Source organism: Macaca thibetana, chromosome 16 (assembly GCF_024542745.1).
Source record: "Macaca thibetana thibetana isolate TM-01 chromosome 16, ASM2454274v1, whole genome shotgun sequence".
Classification (NCBI taxonomy): Eukaryota; Metazoa; Chordata; class Mammalia; order Primates; family Cercopithecidae; genus Macaca; species Macaca thibetana.
In genome coordinates, this window is record NC_065593.1 from 11667283 (window position 1) to 11685555 (window position 18273).

Consider the following 18273-nt stretch of genomic DNA (forward strand, 5'->3'; position numbering starts at 1 on the left):
GTTTTTGTTTGGAAACTATCAATCTGAGAATAAATAAACAAGGCAAATATTGTTTTCCTTTGAGTTATCTTAGCTTTTAAAAAATCTGGACAAAATTATTTTAACATCTAGATTTTCATATTTGGACATAATCATTTTAATTTTCCACAGAAATTCTATCTCAAGTCCCTTGAAATTGTTGATTTAAACATACAGTTGCAATTTATTACAATATGCTATCTTCTAGGAAAAACTATGGTAAGCCATAAACATACAAAATTGGGAATAATAATGTAAATGCTTAGCGAGTGATGGAAAATGTGAAAAAAAAAAAACTTTTGTAATGTAAATGCCATTTTCCCAATGGTGTTTTGAAAGATTTAATAAGAAAAAGCTCTGTCCATGAAAGGTATTTTATAATGGCACAAAAGTAAAACACTACAGACTATAAGATGGTTACTTCTACTTGCACACAAATCTAAGTCATTTTATAAAACAGTATGAGCACTCCTTAACAGCAAATTCTCCTCTCCTGAGCTACCCTAAATTCCAACCCTCCCAATACACACACCCACACTCACACATGCACGCACGCATGCACACACACACACACACACCACTGACCTGTACAGGGGCCTCACTCTTCATAAGATGGCGGACCTTGCTGAGGATAGACTGCTGGAGCTGGGCCCAGGAAACAGCTCTATCTTCCCTTATCAGGAAGGGCGGCCCAAACCTGAAAATCCAAGGAAATCAGGTTATCCCAGCAAAGGAAAAACCAGCAACATCCACCAGTCATGAGTGGTTGTTCTACCCCTGGCTTCCTCTCAATAGGATAAGTGACGAGTTAAGAGCCAAGCACAAAAACTCAACAGCGAAAAAACAAAGAACCCCATTTGAAAATGGGCAAAGGATCTGAATAGACATTTCTCAAAAAGACACACGTAGCCAATAGGCATATGAAAAAATGCTCAACATGACTAATTATCAGGGAAATGCAAGTCAAAACCCCAATGAGATATCATCTTACCCCAGTTAGGATGGCTATCATCAAAAAGACAAGAAATAACAAATGCTGGTGAGGTTATGGAGAAAAGGGAACTCTTGTACACTCTTGGTGGGAAAAGAGACGCTGTGGAGAATAGCATGGATGTTCTTCAAAAAACTAAACATAGAACCACCATACAACCCAGCCATCCCACTACTGGGTATTTATCCAAAGGAAAGATTGTGCACTCCTGTGTTTATTGCAGGGCTATTCACAATAGCCAAGATTCTAAATCAACCTAAGTATACATCAGTGGATGAATGGAAAAGAAATGAAAAAGGAAACGTAATCTATATACATAATGGAATACTATGCACCCATGAAAAAGGAATGAAATCCTGTTGTTTGCGGCAAGATGGATGAGGCTGGAGGACATTATGTTAAGTGAAATAAGTCAGGCACAGAAAGATAAATACTGCTTGTACTCACGCGTGTGGAATCTAAAAAAGTTAATGTCATAGAAGTAGAGTAGAATAATAGTTCTACTAGAGGCTGGGAGGGGCTGGTGGGAGCTAGGAAAAGGTTAGGTAATGAATAAAAATTATAGCTAGATAGGAGAAATAAGCTCTAGTGTTCTATAGCAGTACAGAGTGACTATTGTTCACAATAATTTATTGTGTGTTTTCAACAGCTAGAGGATAGGATTTTCAATCTTCCCAACATGAAATGATAAATGTTTGAGGTGATGGCTATGCCAATTATCCTGATTTGATCATTACACACTATATACATGTATCAAAATATCACTCTGTACCCCATAAATATGTATAATTATGTGTCAATTAAAAATAATGTAAATGGTTTTTAAAGCTAAACACAATCCAAAATTGCCAATCAGAGAATCTTGTAACAAATGGAGACACTGCAATGTAAACAGAGGCCCAGTGATACAAAGCCAGATAGATACTGCTATGTAAACAGATTACTCCAAATGACCAGCTAGCTGGCAAAGTCTCTTCCCCACAGCAGGGAGTACAGTAAGAGAACCTTGGAGCCAGGGGAAGGCAAGGCAGAGACATAAATCCAGATGACACAACCGTTGGTTTGGGGTATCAGGAACATTCTCATCACTGGGGATGGTATCCATGTCCCAACATAGTAAGCGCACAGCAGTGAGCTCACGGTGTACAGGATGCTGGGTGAGGCTGCACCTGCAGGCCCTAACTCTGCTGTGGGTACTCCTGGACGAATCACTAGCCACTCACTGCTTCCTGGCCTCGCTGCAGCCTGTGTGAAGACCCAGTGAGGTAAGAATGTGAAACTGTTAAATAAAATTGGCTAAAGCAGAGCACAAGTATGAGGTGATCTGTCTGGACAGGCAAGGGCACTGTGCGTCCATTGTTGTGTGGACAGATCAGTTTACTTAATCCATCCTGTACTGTGCGGCGTTCCAAGTTTTTATTTAAACAATGCTTGCTTATCGCAGGAACTAGATATAACCTTGAACATAACCTTTGAGTGCACAATTATTCCCTTAGGGTAAAGTTCCAGAAGTAGAAAGGCAAGACTAAAGCTCTTTCTTCCCAAATTGTCCTCCGAAAAAGCCATACCAATTTACCTGATTTCCCGGACCCCGGCCCAGAATGAGCATTATCAATTTCTCAAAATTATTTAACAATCTAAAAGGTTAAGAATAGTATCTTGCTATTGCAACCAGAATTTCTTCTACTATAAATGATGCTGAATTTTGTTTCTTTTTTTTTTTTTTTTTTTTTTTTTTTTTGGAGACGGAGTTTCGCTCTTGTCGCCCAGGCTGGAGTGCAGTGGCGCAATCTCAGCTCACCACAACCTCTGCCTCCTGGTTTTAAGCCATTCTCCTGTCTCAGCCTCCCGAGTAGCTGGGATTACAGGAGTGCACCACCACACCTGGCTAATTTTATATTTTTAGTAGAGACAGGGTTTCTCCACTTGTCAGGCTGGTCTCCAACTCCCAACCTCAGCCTCGGCTTTCCAAAGTGCTGGGATTACAGGCGTGAGCCACTGTGCCAGGCTGATGCTGAATATTTTAACCTATGCTTGTATTTCTTCTGTGAACTAATGTCAATCTCTGTGGTTCATTTCACCAAGGGTATTTATCTCCTTAATTTTTGAGAGCTGGGATTTATAGAATGGACATAAATCCTTCGCCTCTCACATGACATAAATATCTTTCCTCATTTGCCCTTTGCCTTTCAAATTTGCTTTTAGTTTAAATTTTTAAATATATTTGAAACATCAGCCTTTTCCTTTACAGCCTCCTGACTTTCATGTTAAACTAGCCCCCACCCAAGGACATAAATATTCTCCCATGTTGTCTTTGTTTTTTTAATTTATTAATTTTTTTTTTTTTTGAGACAGAGTATTGCTCTGTTGCCCAGGCTGGAGTGCAGTGGTGCAATCTCAGCCGATTGCAACATCTGCCTCCTCGGTTCAAGTGACTCTCCTGCCACAGCCTCCCAAGTAGCTGGAACTACAGGTGCACGCCACCACCCCCGGCTAATTTTTTGTATTTTTAGTAGAGACAGAGTTTCACTGTGTTAGCCAGGCTGGTCTCGAACTCCTGACCTCATGATCCACCCACCTCGGCTGTCTTTAAGTTATATTATGACTTCCTTTTCTAGAGTTACCTCTCTAGTCAACCTGAAATTTATACGTGTGAATCCATAGCAGGAGTTAAAAGTTGACTATTTAGGCCGGGCGCGGTGGCTCACGCCTGTAATCCCAGCACTTTGGGAGGCCGAGGCGGGCGGATCACAAGGTCAGGAGATCGAGACCACGGTGAAACCCCGTCTCTACTAAAAATACAAAAAATTAGCCGGGCGCGGTTGTGAGCGCCTGTAGTCCCAGCTACTCGGGAGGCTGAGGCAGGAGAATGGCGTGAACCCGGGAGGCAGAGCTTGCAGTGAGCCGAGATCGCGCCACTGCACTCCAGCCTGGGCTGGGCGACAGAGCGAGACTCCGTCTCAAAAAAAAAAAAAAAAAAAAAAAAAAAGTTGACTATTTAAAATAAAAAGAAACAAAGAAATCAATTAGCCCAATTAGCCCAGCCTTACCTTTGAATAATTCATTCACTCTCTAGTAATATGAAATAGACCATAATTCTGAAATTATTAAAATATTGTAATACAGGCAGAAGAATATACAATTAAATCAGTCAAACAGAATAGGCCACCTGTCTATAAGTATTTATTGTATGATAAAAATGATATATTTCATATTACTAGAGAGTTGATGAATTAATAAGTAAGGCTGGGCTAATTGATTTTTACAAGCTGAGCTAATTAATAATATTTTAATTATTAGAATAATCTATCATTTTGTTTTTACCAGTTTCTTATTCAAGATACATTTTAGAAACATTTCATCCATCTAAATATAACTTAACGTAATTCTGTCTTTTAAACACTTTATTGGGGCTATATAAGAAAGCTATCTGTTTTTGTATATTTGTTATATAACCCATCAATTTCCTGAACCCTTTCCTTACTGCCAATCAGTTTCCAGTTCTTGGTTTTCTGGACAGACAACCAAAGTATCACCTCTTTTCTTATAGCCAGTTTCTTTTAGCACTGCACCGCCTAGGTATTACAATATAGAATAATAGTGGTGAGGGCAGTAAAAACTGTTCCTCTGATTAATAGGAAGGCGTCTGATGTTTGATGGTTAGGAATGACAATGTTAGCCGAACGCTTAAGGCAGATATTTCTAATCCTCTTAGTCAGAAAGGACCCTACTTCCGGCTCCTACTTGATTAACCTTGGGAATAAATATTTAATTTTACTCTAGACAGGCTCCCAAGCACAGGTCTACAAATCCCAGACACCACATGAAAAAAGAATAAAGTGAAACATACCTGCTAGCCTGCTGCCCTGACCCCACCAAGTTACAGAAGAGGATTAGCACCTTGCTCTCACTGTGGAGAGAGAGGGAGAATCGCTGGCCCTCACGGGCTGCCAGGCGTGGGGAGACCGACAGAGCCAGTGGATGAGCTGGAGGAGAGAGAATGACATTCGTTCATGTTCCTAAAGGAGCTGCTTTCCTGGGTCAGAGCCTTAGCTTCTCTAGTCCCTCTTTCTCTTTGAGCATCTATTAACCACCAACAGGGGTCCACTAGAGGGTTTTAGGGGAGGAGATAACGAGGTTCATGGCATTTGTGCCATCTGACACCTGGCATACGAACATCAAGAATATGGTAGTGAATTTGCAATTGTGTTCACCCAATAGTTTTTTGTGTGTTTCTTTGAGACAGAGTCTCGCTCTGCCCACCAGGCTGGAGTGCAGTGGCGCAATCTCGGCTCACTGCAAACTCTGCCTTCCAGGTTCCAGTGATTCTCCTGTCTCAGCCTCTCCAATAGCTGGGATTGTGGATGTGCGCCACCACACCCAGCTAATTTTTTTGTATTTTTGGTAGAGATGGGGTTTCACCATGTTGGCCAGGCTGGTCTTCAACTCCTGACCTCCAGTGATCCTCCTGCCTTGGCCTCCCAAAGTACTGGGATTTCAGGCATGAGCCACTGTGCCCGGTCATCACCCTATAGTTTTAAAACAGGAACAAGAATTTAACTAATATTTTTCAAGGCACCTGAAAAATACTCCAAAATAATTTTGGTTGCTTTTATGACTTCATTACAGAACCCCAGGGTATCCACTCTCTTAGAAAGCCAACAAAAGAAGTATACAGAGATGGATGAGAATCTCTACCAATGAGGAAGTAGAGGAATTGGACTATCGTCCATTTGCATCTCAGTTCTGAACTGTTGACTTTAAAGGAAAAGATGTGTCCGTCATGATTGAATTTGAAAGGAGAACTTGTTTCACTGGGTTGTAACATAGTCAGTGTCAGTTAATGTCTTGTCCTAGATTCCAATGCCCAGCATCTCCCTGTCAACTCAGAGAACTGCGAACATCCAGTTCCTATAGGCTGCTACCTAGACCGGCTAAAACATGGGGCCAGGGCATAGGAAACATCTGGGGTATAATGTAACACTGACATAGGGTCCTTTAAATATGGGCCTTCAGGCTGGGCGTGGTGGCTCATGCCTGTAATCCCAGCACTTTCAGAGGCCGAGGCAGGTGGATCACCTGAGGTCAGGAGTTTGAGACCAGCCTGGCCAACACAGTGAAACTCCGTCTCTACTAAAAATACAAAAATTAGCCGAGCATGGTAGCAGGCACCTATAGTCCCAGCTACTTGGGAGGCTGAGGCAGGAGAATCACTTGAACCCGGGAGGCAGAGGTTACAATGAGCTGAGATCATGCCACTGTACTACAGCCTGGGTGACAGAGTGAGAAACCATCTCAAATATATATATATATGTCTCAAATATATATATATTTATATATGGGTCTTCTTCACTAGCAACTTGGCCAACATGTATCCTGACCTACAAATAAAAAGGACTGTTAGAAACTGACCATGTTAGCCAGTCTATGGTATAGGAAAAACAAGCATTAAGAAGTGGAACTATTTTGTTAAAAAGTCATTTAATAAACTCTTTAACCATGTACTGCTCAAATTTGTAGACATTTTACTTCACACACAAACCTTGACCCATAGGAATCCTGACGGCAAAGATGACTCCAGCATTTATACCAAATGGTGGTTCTCAAAGTGTGGTTCCTGGACCAGCAGCATCAGCATCACCTGGGAACTCGCTTAGATGTGCAAACTCTTAGGCCCCACCCCAGGCCACCCAAATCATATAGTCTGTGGGTAGGGTCCAGAAATCTGCTTTCGCACGTCCTCCAGGTGATTCTGATATTCACTAAGGTTTTGAGAATCCCTGTATAAGCTAAATAATTTTTAATATCAACCATCTGCACACAACAAATGCCAGGGATAATAAGTCTGACTGTTCCAAGTGCTAAAACTGGATGTTTTACGCCTTTGCACCTAAAGAGTATCCTCTGAAACCTGTAACTCATCATAGCCAAATAAAATTGTGTAAAGCACCTGTTATACCTGAGAGAGTCCCCTGGCTGGGTGAGGGAGGAACTTGAAAGGCATACACATTATCTCCCTCTGCGATAGTATTCAGGTCCTCTTCATCAAAGAAAGACCGCTGGAATCCACTGGGATACAGTTCAACTAAGATCACCTGAAATGAGAAAGATCATTTTCCCTCTTGATTTCTGAAAGAGAAATCAACAGGTAAGAAATCTAAAAGTGACTGATAGTCAACACCCATTTTCACCCTTTCCTTCCTTCTAATTGGCTACTTATTTTTAGTAGTAAGGCATAGTAGATATAACAATTAGATTGTCCACAGACATCTCAAGTGTGACAAAAAAAAGAAACTGAAGAAAAAAAAAAATCTAAGTTTTACACCCAGCTAAACAAGCTAGAAAAATGACAACAAAATAAAGCCCTCCTCATGTGAACAAAAAGTGAGTGTTTACTACGGAGTGAAAAAATTTCTGAATAGGTTTACTAACCTTTTTCACATGATTGCATACATAAAAAAATATTTTTACCAAACTTTGAAGTAAATAGGAGATGGTTTGGTAGCAGAGTAGAGGGGTGACTACTGTGGTGGCCCTGACTGCCCTAGACCCAACTCTGCTACCCCGAAGGCTGAAGAAATCAATATCTTAGCACACATAACCTATTCAAGGTACACTGCCTGGGAAGTTCTCTTTCAAAAGATGCATTTCAGGGCTGAGCACAGTGGCTCACGCCTATAATCCCAACACTTTGGGAGGCTGAGGAGGGAGGGTCACTTGAGCCCAGGAGTTCAAGACCAGCCTGGGCAACATAGCAGGACCCCATCTCTACACAATTTTTATTTTTTAAATTAGCCAGGCATGGTGGCATGAGCCTGTAGTCCCAGCTACTCAAGAGGCTGAGGTGGGAGGATCCCTTGAGCCCAGCAGTTCAAGGCTGCAGTAAGTTATGATCACACCCCTGCACTCCAGCCAGGGCAACAGAGGAAAATCCTGTCATTCATTCATTCATTTATTCATTCATTCATAAATAAATACATAGATTTCAGGATTTACAAACCTGAATCAAAGAGAAAACTTGAGTTGTAGGAGAAATGATGAACCAAAGAAAATAGTAAATATTATCGACTATATAAAGCTAAAATAATAACTATTACTACTATTACAGTTGGAGGTAGAGAAGGGATTAAAATACTGGACAATAATATCTAAATCAAAAAGGTATAAGGGGATTTAATGCCATGCCAAGATCCTTGTGTTACATGGGAAGATTAACATTAGACTAGTAATTATGCAAGTTGACATTTTAATAACCACTGAAAGAATGGAAATATAATGTATATGTACTTCATCCCAGAAGAGACGAAATAAAGAAAAATTGCTCAATCTAAAAGAATCATCTTCTAAAAGAAGAAGACTGCTCAATCTAAAAATTGGGGGGTTAGGGGGCAATACAAAATAGAAAAACAGGGTAAATAGCATAAGATGACATAAATAAATCCAAATACAGGCCGGGCGCGGTGGCTCACCCCTGTAATCCCAAAACATTGGAGGTTGAGGTGGCCAGATCACGAGGTCAAGAGATCGAGACCATCCTGGCCAACACGGTGAAACCCCGTCTCTACTAAAAACACAAAAAATTAGCCGGGCGTGGTGGCAGGCGCCTGTAGTTCCAGCTACTCAGGAGGTTGAGGCAGGAGAATCACTTGAACCCTGGAGGTGGAGGTTGCAGTGAGCTGAGATCGTGCCACTGCACTGCACTCCAGCCTGGTGACAGAGTGAGACTCCGTCAATAATAATAATAATAATAATAATAATAGAAAAATAAATCCAAATACATATATCTATGATTTTAGATAATATATATGCAATACACTTGCCAGCTAAAGAAAACAAAACATCAAAACAGATGACTTTAAGTTTCAGTGGAAAATGCTCATCCCGCACTGGCATCCCCAAATGATTCTCATCTCCCTGAACCAACACATCACACCTCTCAAATTCCTGCCGGATTTTTCATGCTCTTAATTATTCAAACGCTCCCTCTCATAGACTTCTCCCTTTTGATCTTTTCTTACGGCCACTTTCTCCCCAGGACTCTCACCCACTGTCCCCGTCTCTCTCTGTCTCTTTCAATAACTCCCCATAGTGCCCTTTAGAGTTTACAAAGCAAGATACACACATTTCCGCCGCTACCTGGGAGAGTCATAAATATTCTAGGAGGGGCGATAGAGGTCAGAGGGATTGATTGGGCAGGGTCAGAAAGGAGCCCACTGGGGTGATGGGGAGGCTGAGGAAGCGTGGAGGTTATAGGAATATAGCTATGAATGTAGAGAAAGCCAGCAAACCACAATCTTCAGGTAGGTAGACGTTATTGTATGCGTGGCATGTCTTCCCAACAAGGTTAAAAATAGTTTTTGATTTGAAAAAAAATCCCATGAGATAGTCAGGGAAGTGTCAATTTTCCATTTCACAGTTAAGGACACAGAGCCAATCGCGTACTGCGTCCAGGCTCAGAAACCTAGGGAGCTACTGAATCACCCTGAGGGCTGTCCCATCCTGCCACATGGCTTAGCGCCACCATGGCCTCCTCCCTGTTCCTCATGAGGGCCCCTCCAGGCACCGTGAATCCAATCCCTTTAGCAGGACTCATTTGAAAAGAAAACAAGTAGAACACAGCCATCCCAGCTTCCCCCAGATGTTCTCTCTCACGTCACACATCCTCAGTTCTCTCAGCAGGTCCTCCTGTTTCATTCACCGTTCCTTTAGTGTCCTGGTTTATATTCCCAAGACTGAAAATACACAGTGGTGACTTGGGCTATGAAGTCAAACCATCGAAATCCAAATCCTGGCTCAGCCACTTACTAGCTAGTGACGTTGGGCAAGTCACTTAACCTCTCAGGGCTTCTTTATTCCCCATTAGTAAGAGGAGGATAATTGTAATGTCTACTGCACAGGACACCTGTGATTAAACCAGGCATGAATAGAAAGGTCACAGTACAGTGCCTCACACTTAGTAAGCACTACCTAGGGGTAGCTATTGTTGGAATTATTATGATCATAATCGTCATCGCCTTCTTGGAAGGCAAAGGTGTTCTTTTCGGGTCATTCTGTGTCAATTCAGGGAGAAGTCAAGGCCCAGTCATCCCAGACGCCAGGCACTACTAATCAAACAGAAACTCATGAGTCATGCTGGAGTCACCTGGGAACCACAAATTGGCCTAAACAGCCTAGACAGCTGGCTCACTTAGCATTCTGTCATCCAATGACCAGGCCCCAGTGCAATTCTTTTTTTTTTTTTTTTTTTTTGAGACGGAGTCTCGCTCTGTCGCCCAGGCTGGAGTGCTGTGGCCGGATCTCAGCTCACTGCAAGCTCCGCCTCCCGGGTTCCCACGCCCCAGTGCAATTCTATCACACCTCATCTGCAGGAACGCCTCCTTCCTCTGCAACCATCCTCCTCAGGACTGCCACTGTGCTGAGGATTGGCACGGCCAGGCCAACCCGCAGGAACCGCTGGCTCTTAGAGGGGAAGACCAAGGTGACACTCAAGAACCTGGAAAACAGGAAGGGGCAACACCCTTAAAGGACTGACAGTAACTGTGAACGACATTGTTGATGATGGATCAAGGCCGGGCACGGTGGCTCACACCTGTAATCCTAGCACTTTGGGAGGCTGAGGCGGCTGGATCACCTGAGGTCCAGAGTTCGAGACTAGCCTGGCCAGCATGGTGAAACCCCGTCTCTACTAAAAGTACAAAAAAATTAGCTGAGTGTGGTGGCAGGCGCCTGTAATCCCAGCTACTCGGGAGGCTGAGGCAGGAGAATCGCTTGAACCTGGGAGGCGGGGGTTGCAGTGAGCAGAGATGGCACCACTGGACTCTAGCCTGGGTGACAGAGCGACACTCCACCTCAAAAAAAAAACAAAACAAAAGAAAGATAATGGATCAAGTTCAGCACGTAGTTAATCTCTACTTCCTGGTTGTGTCCCTGTACTTGGTACATTGTCACCAGGTGGCAGGGTAGAGCCAAATCTTCTAAGCTACTTATCCAGCGAGTTGGGGGGAAAAAAAGTATTCGACTAAGAATCACCATAGAGATGTCCGATCTCAAGGCTCTAGTTGTTAAATAGATAAGCTTAAACAAAAACAAACTCCACAGTTTGAAAATTAAAGCAGTCAAGGTGTTCTTCTCAGTACAAACCAACACTACTGATGACATTCTCCTTAGTGAGAGTCTCCTTTAGAAATCGCTTCTCCTTCCCACCAGCATATGAAGGCCCAGTCTTGCAGCCACTGTTTCTCTTGATCTGTACTCCACTAACTGCCCAAGTCACACAGGTAATTAATTAATAGAGCTGGGATTTGAACCTGGGCCGTCTGGCTCCTGAGTCAATGGTCTTAACCCCTGTGCTGCGCTGTGTCAGGCTAGGAGTCTTAGATCATCACATCTATAAGTTGACATTATCTGATGGTGTCACTGATGATAGACAGCATGAGCCATGTTCTAGTATAAGCCAATAGTTACATTTCTAGTGCAGAATATCAGCAGCACAGGATTTTACAGCAGAAAGGGAGATTGAGTTGCCGAGGAAGGCCTTCTGAAGATGTCATGTCTTCAGCTGCATCTTAAAGGCAGGAGATGTCAACAGGCACAGGGTAAGAGAAATGGCACTTCAGGAGGTGGGAAACATAAAGAGGAAATGCCTCTGTTCCAATGCCAGAAAAGACGCCCCACATAGGAGCTTACCCACATGCCAGGACACAGTCATTGGCCATTTGCCTTCCTGGTCACTGCGAAGGTTTGGGCTTACTTTTTTTTTTTTTTTTTTTTTTTTTTGAGGTGGAGTCTCGCTCTGTCACCCAGGCTGGAGTGAAGTGGCCGGATCTCAGCTCACTACAAGCTCCGCCTCCTGGGTTTACGACATTCTCCTGTTTCAGCCTCCCGAGTAGCTGGGACTACAGGCGCCCGCCACCACGCCCGGCTAGTTTTTGTATTTTTTTTAGTAGAGATGGGGTTTCACCGTGTTAGCCAGGATGGTCTCGATCTCCTGACCTCGTGACCCGCCCGTCTCGGCCTCCCAAAGTGCTGGGATTACAGGCTTGAGCCACCGTGCCCGGCCTGGGCTTACTTTTATAGAACTTGGCCCATGGTGCCTGTTACCCAGCCCTACCTCCACTTTTCTTTGTCACTCATCTTCCCCAAACAACCCTTTTCCTCTTGCTTTGCTCCTTAAAGATATCTTTTTCCTACACCTTCCCAGAGAAGAAAATAGATTTTTGAAATTGAAATAAAGCTGGAGAAAAAAAAAAAAAAGCAGGTGGCCACAGATTTTCTCTAGTTTGCTTCCGTGTGACCAAGTGAGACCAACGGGTCCGTGCCAGCTTCTGAATGGGCCACAGACCTAAGTCTGGCAATTGTGCCAAACATTCATAATTCCTTCCTCAGTTAGAGAAGGGACACAGTAACCTTTTACTCTGTCAATTTCAATAGTTGAATGTCATCCAGCTATAGGGCTGGTTTCCAGAGAAATGCTGGCTGAGAAGCAAAGGAGAGAAAATGGCAGGTGTGAGGCCAGAAGGTTCCCCGTAATGAGTAAGGATGGAAGTCAAGTTCACTGGGCAAGTCGCGACACTCACGTACCTCGTCTGGCGCAAGGGGATAGGTAGGGACACACACAGGAAAGGATCGAAGGTGTTGCTCTGTTTCAGGCAGTGGGGACAAGTCAAGGAAGATCTGTGAGGGTGAAGAACAGAGGCGAACGTTTAATCACACGTAAACAATTTGGCAGTAAAATTCAATACAGAATTACCCTTGCATTTCCACTCCCAGTGATTCCACTCCTAGGTACATACCCAGAAGAATTGAAAACAGGTGTTCAAATACTTGTATACAGGTGTTCATAGCTGCTCCATTCACAATAGTTAAGATGGGAACAATCCAGCCATCCATCAACAGACAAACGGGTAACAGAATATGGTACATCCACATAGTGGGATACAACTCAGCCATAGAAAGGAATGAACCCCGGTCTGTACAACAATGTGGATGAACCTTGAAAACAGTAAGTTAAATGAAAGCAGCCAGGCATGAAAGGGCACATATTGCATGATCCCGCTTATATGAAGTATACAGAACAGGTAATGCCATAGACACAGAAAGCAAATTGGTGGTTGCCAGGAGCTGAGGGAAGGGAGGATGAGGCTGACTGCTGACTGGGTACCAGGTTTTATTTTGGGGTGATGAAATGGTTAGGAACTAGGAGGTGGTAGCTGCACAACACTGTGAATGTTATGTCCCTGAATTGTACGCTTTAGAGTGTTTAACTTCATGTTACAGGACTTTCACCTCCATTTTTTGTAAAAGGGAAAAGAAACTTTAGGACATATATAAATGCACTGACTATGGGAAGGGAAGCTATAACCCGTCCCTGCCATACAAACCCAGCATGCCAACTTCCAGGCTGAAGGGATCTCAGGACCATCTCTTCCCCTGCTTCTCAGCCTCACTGTGCCCCAGAACCACAGGAAGCTTTTTTTAAAAATTCCCATGTCCAGGCCCCACTCCCAGAGATTCTGTTTCAAGGTGGGCGGAGAGGGGTCCGGACATCAAAATCTTTCTAAAATCCTGAGAGCTTTTAAGCTCCCCAAATGACCCCAGTGTTCACCCATAGTAGAGAACCACTGACACCACCCACCCTCCTTACTGTACAGAAGAAGAAACAACAGAAGTCACTCCTTAAAGTAATAACTAACATTGCAATAGCATTTACTAAGAATCGAGCATCATTCTGAGCACTGAGCATAGATGAACCCGTTTACCACCCATAGCAACTGATATTATGCCCATTGTACAGAAGAGAAACCTGAAGCACAGCGAGGTTAAGTAATCTGCTGAAGAACACATGGCTCTCAAGTAAGAAAGCTAGGCTCGGTTTCCAGACTCCATGCTCATATCATTCCTGTGTTCTTTAGCAGAAATCAGTGAGGTGTCAATTGGTTCAGAGTAGATATATATAATGTTCATTTATATTCTTTCAACTCTTTTAAACTTAATACTCCCTTACTTTAAAATGGAGCTCTGAAAATGAAATGCAACATCTTTTTTTTTTTTTTTTTTTTTTTTTTTTTTTTTTTTTTAGAGACGGAGTCTCATGCTGTCACCCAGGCTGGAGTGCAACGGCGTGATCTCAGCTCACTGCAACCTCTGCCTTTTGGATTCAAGCGATTCTCCCTACTCAGCCTCCTGAGTCGCTGGGATTACAGGTGCCCGCCACCACGCCCAGCTAATTTTTTGTATTTTTTTCAGTAGAGATGGGGTTTCGCTATGTTGGTCAGGCTGGTCTCGAACTCCTGACCTCGTGATCCACCCACCTCAGCCTCCCAAAGTGCTGGGATTATAGGCGTGAGCCACTGTGCCCAGGTGAAATGCAACTTTTATATTCCACATGTACGTACCAATTTTCTTTCTCCTATCATATGATGCAAGGGATTTCTCTGCATGCTACGTTACTAATTGTAAAAATCTACATTAACTTCTCTGAGGACACAGAACAAGACCGCCCTGGCAGTCTGACTCTGAAGTCCATACTCTTAGCACTGTATGACATTCCCGGGATAAGTCAGCAAGTAAAGCCAAAGCTGGTATCAGAACAGGTTTCCTGAGTCCTTGTGGAAAGTGCCCGTCTTGTTTGATTGGTTTTCCACTGAGCAGACAAATAGGAAAATCCAGGGACAAACAGGAACATAAAGGGGAGGGTGCCGCCTGAGGCACTCCTGGGTGATCTGTCCATTACAAGTCAGTTATCTTGGATACAACTTATCAGACCATCAGCCTGATTACAGAAAACAGGCCCCAGTACTGGACATTCCATCGCCCCTGCTGCCTCAGGTCATTTGCCTTTGGGAGACCCATGGTAGTTAGTGTTTTTGTTGAAAGCACTGTATCCGACAGTGAGCGCCAGCCAGCCAGAAACCCAACATTTCTAGGGTCTCCTCTGCCACTGCATCTCTCCTCCAATCCTTCTCCACCTCTGTCCGTCACGTACCTAGGCAAAAATTGGCCTGAAGGAGATACTTGGGTCATTGGGAAATCCCCAAATTCCCATTTCACAAGTATATAAACCAATGAGAGAGAATGTTTTTCATTGACGTCTTCGTGTTTTTCAGCCTGCTAAAACTATGCCGGGTTGCATTCTTCTTGAAGCATTGCAACATATGAAACCAGTTCAGGAATATGACTTTTTACATTGAGCCACCAACTTCTATCTGCTAGCAAGCGATGAGTGGTTTGTAGAAAAACAAATAGAATGGGCAGATTTTATATTGAAAGAATGAAAATGGGCCGGGCGCGGTGGTTCATGCCTGGAATCCCAGCACTTTGGGAGGCCGAGGCGGGCGATCGCCTGAGGTCAGGAGCTTGAGACCAACCTGGTCAACATGGTGAAACCCCATCTCTAGTAAAATTACAAAAATTAGCCAGACGTGGTGGCCGGTGCCTGTAATCCCAGCTACTTGGGAAGCTGAGGCAGGAGAATCGCTTGCACCCGGGAGGTGGAGGTTGCAGTTGCAGTGAGCTGAGATCGTGCCATTGCACTACAGCCTGGGCGACAAAAGCAAAACTCCGTCTCAAAAAAATAAAAATAAAATAAAATAAACAATGAAAAAGTATAATGTTTTCATAAGAAACTACAGGAAAGATGTGAAATATATCCACGTATCAAAGGTTGAGAAATGAGGACAGACTGATGTGACCAACATCTGGAAGAAGATGGAGAGGCAGCTTCACTTTTTTTTTTTTTTTTGAGGCGGAGTCTCGCTGTGTCTCCCAGGCTGGAGTGCAGTGGCGTGATCTCGGCTCACTGCAAGCTCTGCCTCCCGGGTTCACGCCATTCTCCCGCCTCAGCCTCCGAGTAGCTGGGACTACAGGCGCCCGCCACCACGCCCGGCTAGTTTTTTGTATTTTTAGTAGAGATGGGGTTTCACCGTGTTAGCCAGGATGGTCTCGATCTCCTGACCTTGTGATCCACCCGCCTCGGCCTCCCAAAGTGCTGGGATTACAGGCTTGAGCCACCGCGCCCGGCGGTAGCTTCACTTTTACAAAAAGCTCTGGCCACGTTGCCAGGCTACAGCAATATACCCCAATGTGGCCTGAGGGATGCCTCCGTTCTCCCCATTCGCTCCAGGACATTCACAGTCCTGCCGTGCTGTCTTGCAAGCGCACTCACGGGGCAAAGGAACACAAAATCACCCCACTGCCTTTCAATGTTCACAGGCCCATTTCCCTAAGTTATTCATTCTCCTTGTCAAATTGCTTCTGTTACAAAGCTAACCCTGTCAGTGCTACTAAAACTCAGGGCTGCGGTTTGCTTTGCCACCTGCTACAAATGCCCAGCAATGAGCCCTAGGCTTTGCCCCTGAATTTCTTGTCACTCTGCCCTTTAACTGCTGCCAAATACACACGCATCTTTCACCTCAAACCCAGTCCACTTTACCTGCTCACTGGACAGTGGATCTGACGTCTACGCAAACAGCAGTAATTATGCCAATACATAAGCAAGGTCTCACCTTTCGGAGATCTGTTCTGAGGAAGCCTTCAAGAACATCCTTAGAGTTTCTGCAGATAAAGGCTATGAAGGACATGAAGAACTTGCGCGCGCACACACACAGACACACTCCTCCAGCCAAAACTCCAACATAGCCATAATCGTTGGTTGTTAGACTTGTAGACATTCTTAGACTGTGATGATAATCACATAGAATAACTAAATATCTTTGCTACGGTCCAGGATCTTCCACACTCTAGTACTGGAGGTTCCTCTTCTCTCCCTCAACCAAAGTCAACAACTCAGCCCCTTAAAAGGGGTTTAAGGGACGATGCCTCTGAATTAACCCATAATAACACATCCGTCAATTACATCAAGAAGGCTGATGCCATCCCAGGCAAGCCCTCCCCAAGGAGAGGAAGCCAGGAGAGAGTCAGGGACGGCAGGAGCCGCCAGCCAGGCACTGCCACTACCGACCACTGCAGGAAACCACCTCACAGACCTCAAGGCATCCCTGACGGCACCTTGTCTTTATCAGCAGGCACAAAGCAGGCATTTTCAGCCACTGCCAGTTCATCTTTAGCGTGAACACCTTACCTCTTACTCATCGTGCTATAGGAAAAATACCCAAAGGGCACTGATGGTCCATAATATCCAATCAGCTCAAATGTCACTTCCTCGGAAGTCCTCCCCACCCCCGATTCATCCCACGCCAAGTCAGGCATGTACTTCAAAGCACCCTCGAGTGCTCCGAAGCACTCATCAGTTATAATCATAGAAAAACCCAAGAGTCACCGTAAATCCTAGATTCTCATCTCTCCCTTAGTCCCTCTACCCCTCACCACGTTAGCAAGACTGGGGTGAGGGGTTAGGGGTAGAGGGACTAATGGAAAGATGCTGACTCTCCATCCAAACACATACTCCAAACCCCTCCACTTCCCTCCATCTCTACCGCCACCTCTGCCGTTCCAACCACCATTGCTCTCCCGCTGGGACCACAGTGGCAACACCAACTGTTGCTCCTGCCTCCTCTCACCTCCCTGCATTGCTCATAAAAAGCAGTTGCTTCTGGGCCGGGTGCAGTGGCTCATGCCTGTAATCCTAGCACTTTGGGAAGCCGAGGCAGGTGTATCACTAGAGGTCAGGAGTTCGAGACCAGCCTGGCCAGCATGATGAAACCCCCATCTCTACTAAAAATACAAAAATGTGCTGGGCATGGTGGTGCATGCCTGTAGTCCCAGCTACTTGGGAGGCCAAGGCAGGAGAATGGCTTGAACCCGGGAAGCAGGGGTTGCAATGAGCTGAGATCATGCTACTGCACTCTAGCCTGGGTGACAGCATGAGACTCTGTCTCAAAAAAAAAAAAAAAAAAAAAAAAAAAAAACCAGTCACTTCTGAAACTGATGAACTAGATCACTCCCTCCTTTAACTCTGCAGTGTCCTCCTGTGTCCTTGAGACTAAAACCCGCACACTTGGACTGAAAACCTGCCCTACCAGGTCCCCACCCAACTCTCCAGCCCATCTCCAGTGCATGCTTGTAATCCCAGCTACTCTATTCTTTGGCAGCTACCCTGGGCTTTCCATTCCTTGAACTTGCCAGGATTATTCCTACTTCTGGCTCTTAGCCTGTGCTGTGTCCTCTGCCTGGAATACTCTGTCCCCAGTTATTAAATGGTAGACTCCTTGTCCCTCTGTTTTCAGCCCTCCGATAAGAAACCTTCCCTGCCCGCCTTATGGAATGTTGGCCACTCCCCCGCCTCCCAGGTGACTCCTTATCTTTCT

At 44.4% G+C, this 18273-nt stretch overlaps 2 protein-coding genes across 7 annotated transcripts in view; one reads left to right on the forward strand and one right to left on the reverse strand.

The window, feature by feature from the left end:
• Positions 1–18273, forward strand: part of STX8 (syntaxin 8) — a 691269-nt gene that overhangs the window by 245517 nt on the left and 427479 nt on the right. The gene's annotated exons all lie outside the window — the stretch shown is intronic.
• The window catches only part of USP43 (ubiquitin specific peptidase 43), an 87181-nt gene that overhangs the window by 44655 nt on the left and 24253 nt on the right, over positions 1–18273 (reverse strand). For both annotated transcript variants that reach the window (XM_050765247.1, XM_050765245.1), the window contains exons 4-8: positions 12590–12682; positions 10367–10502; positions 6969–7104; positions 4860–4995; positions 604–715 (exon numbers count right to left, since the gene is read on the reverse strand). In XM_050765247.1, the coding sequence (XP_050621204.1) occupies positions 604–715; positions 4860–4995; positions 6969–7104; positions 10367–10502; positions 12590–12682 (613 nt within the window). The remainder of the gene's footprint in view (positions 1–603; positions 716–4859; positions 4996–6968; positions 7105–10366; positions 10503–12589; positions 12683–18273) is intronic.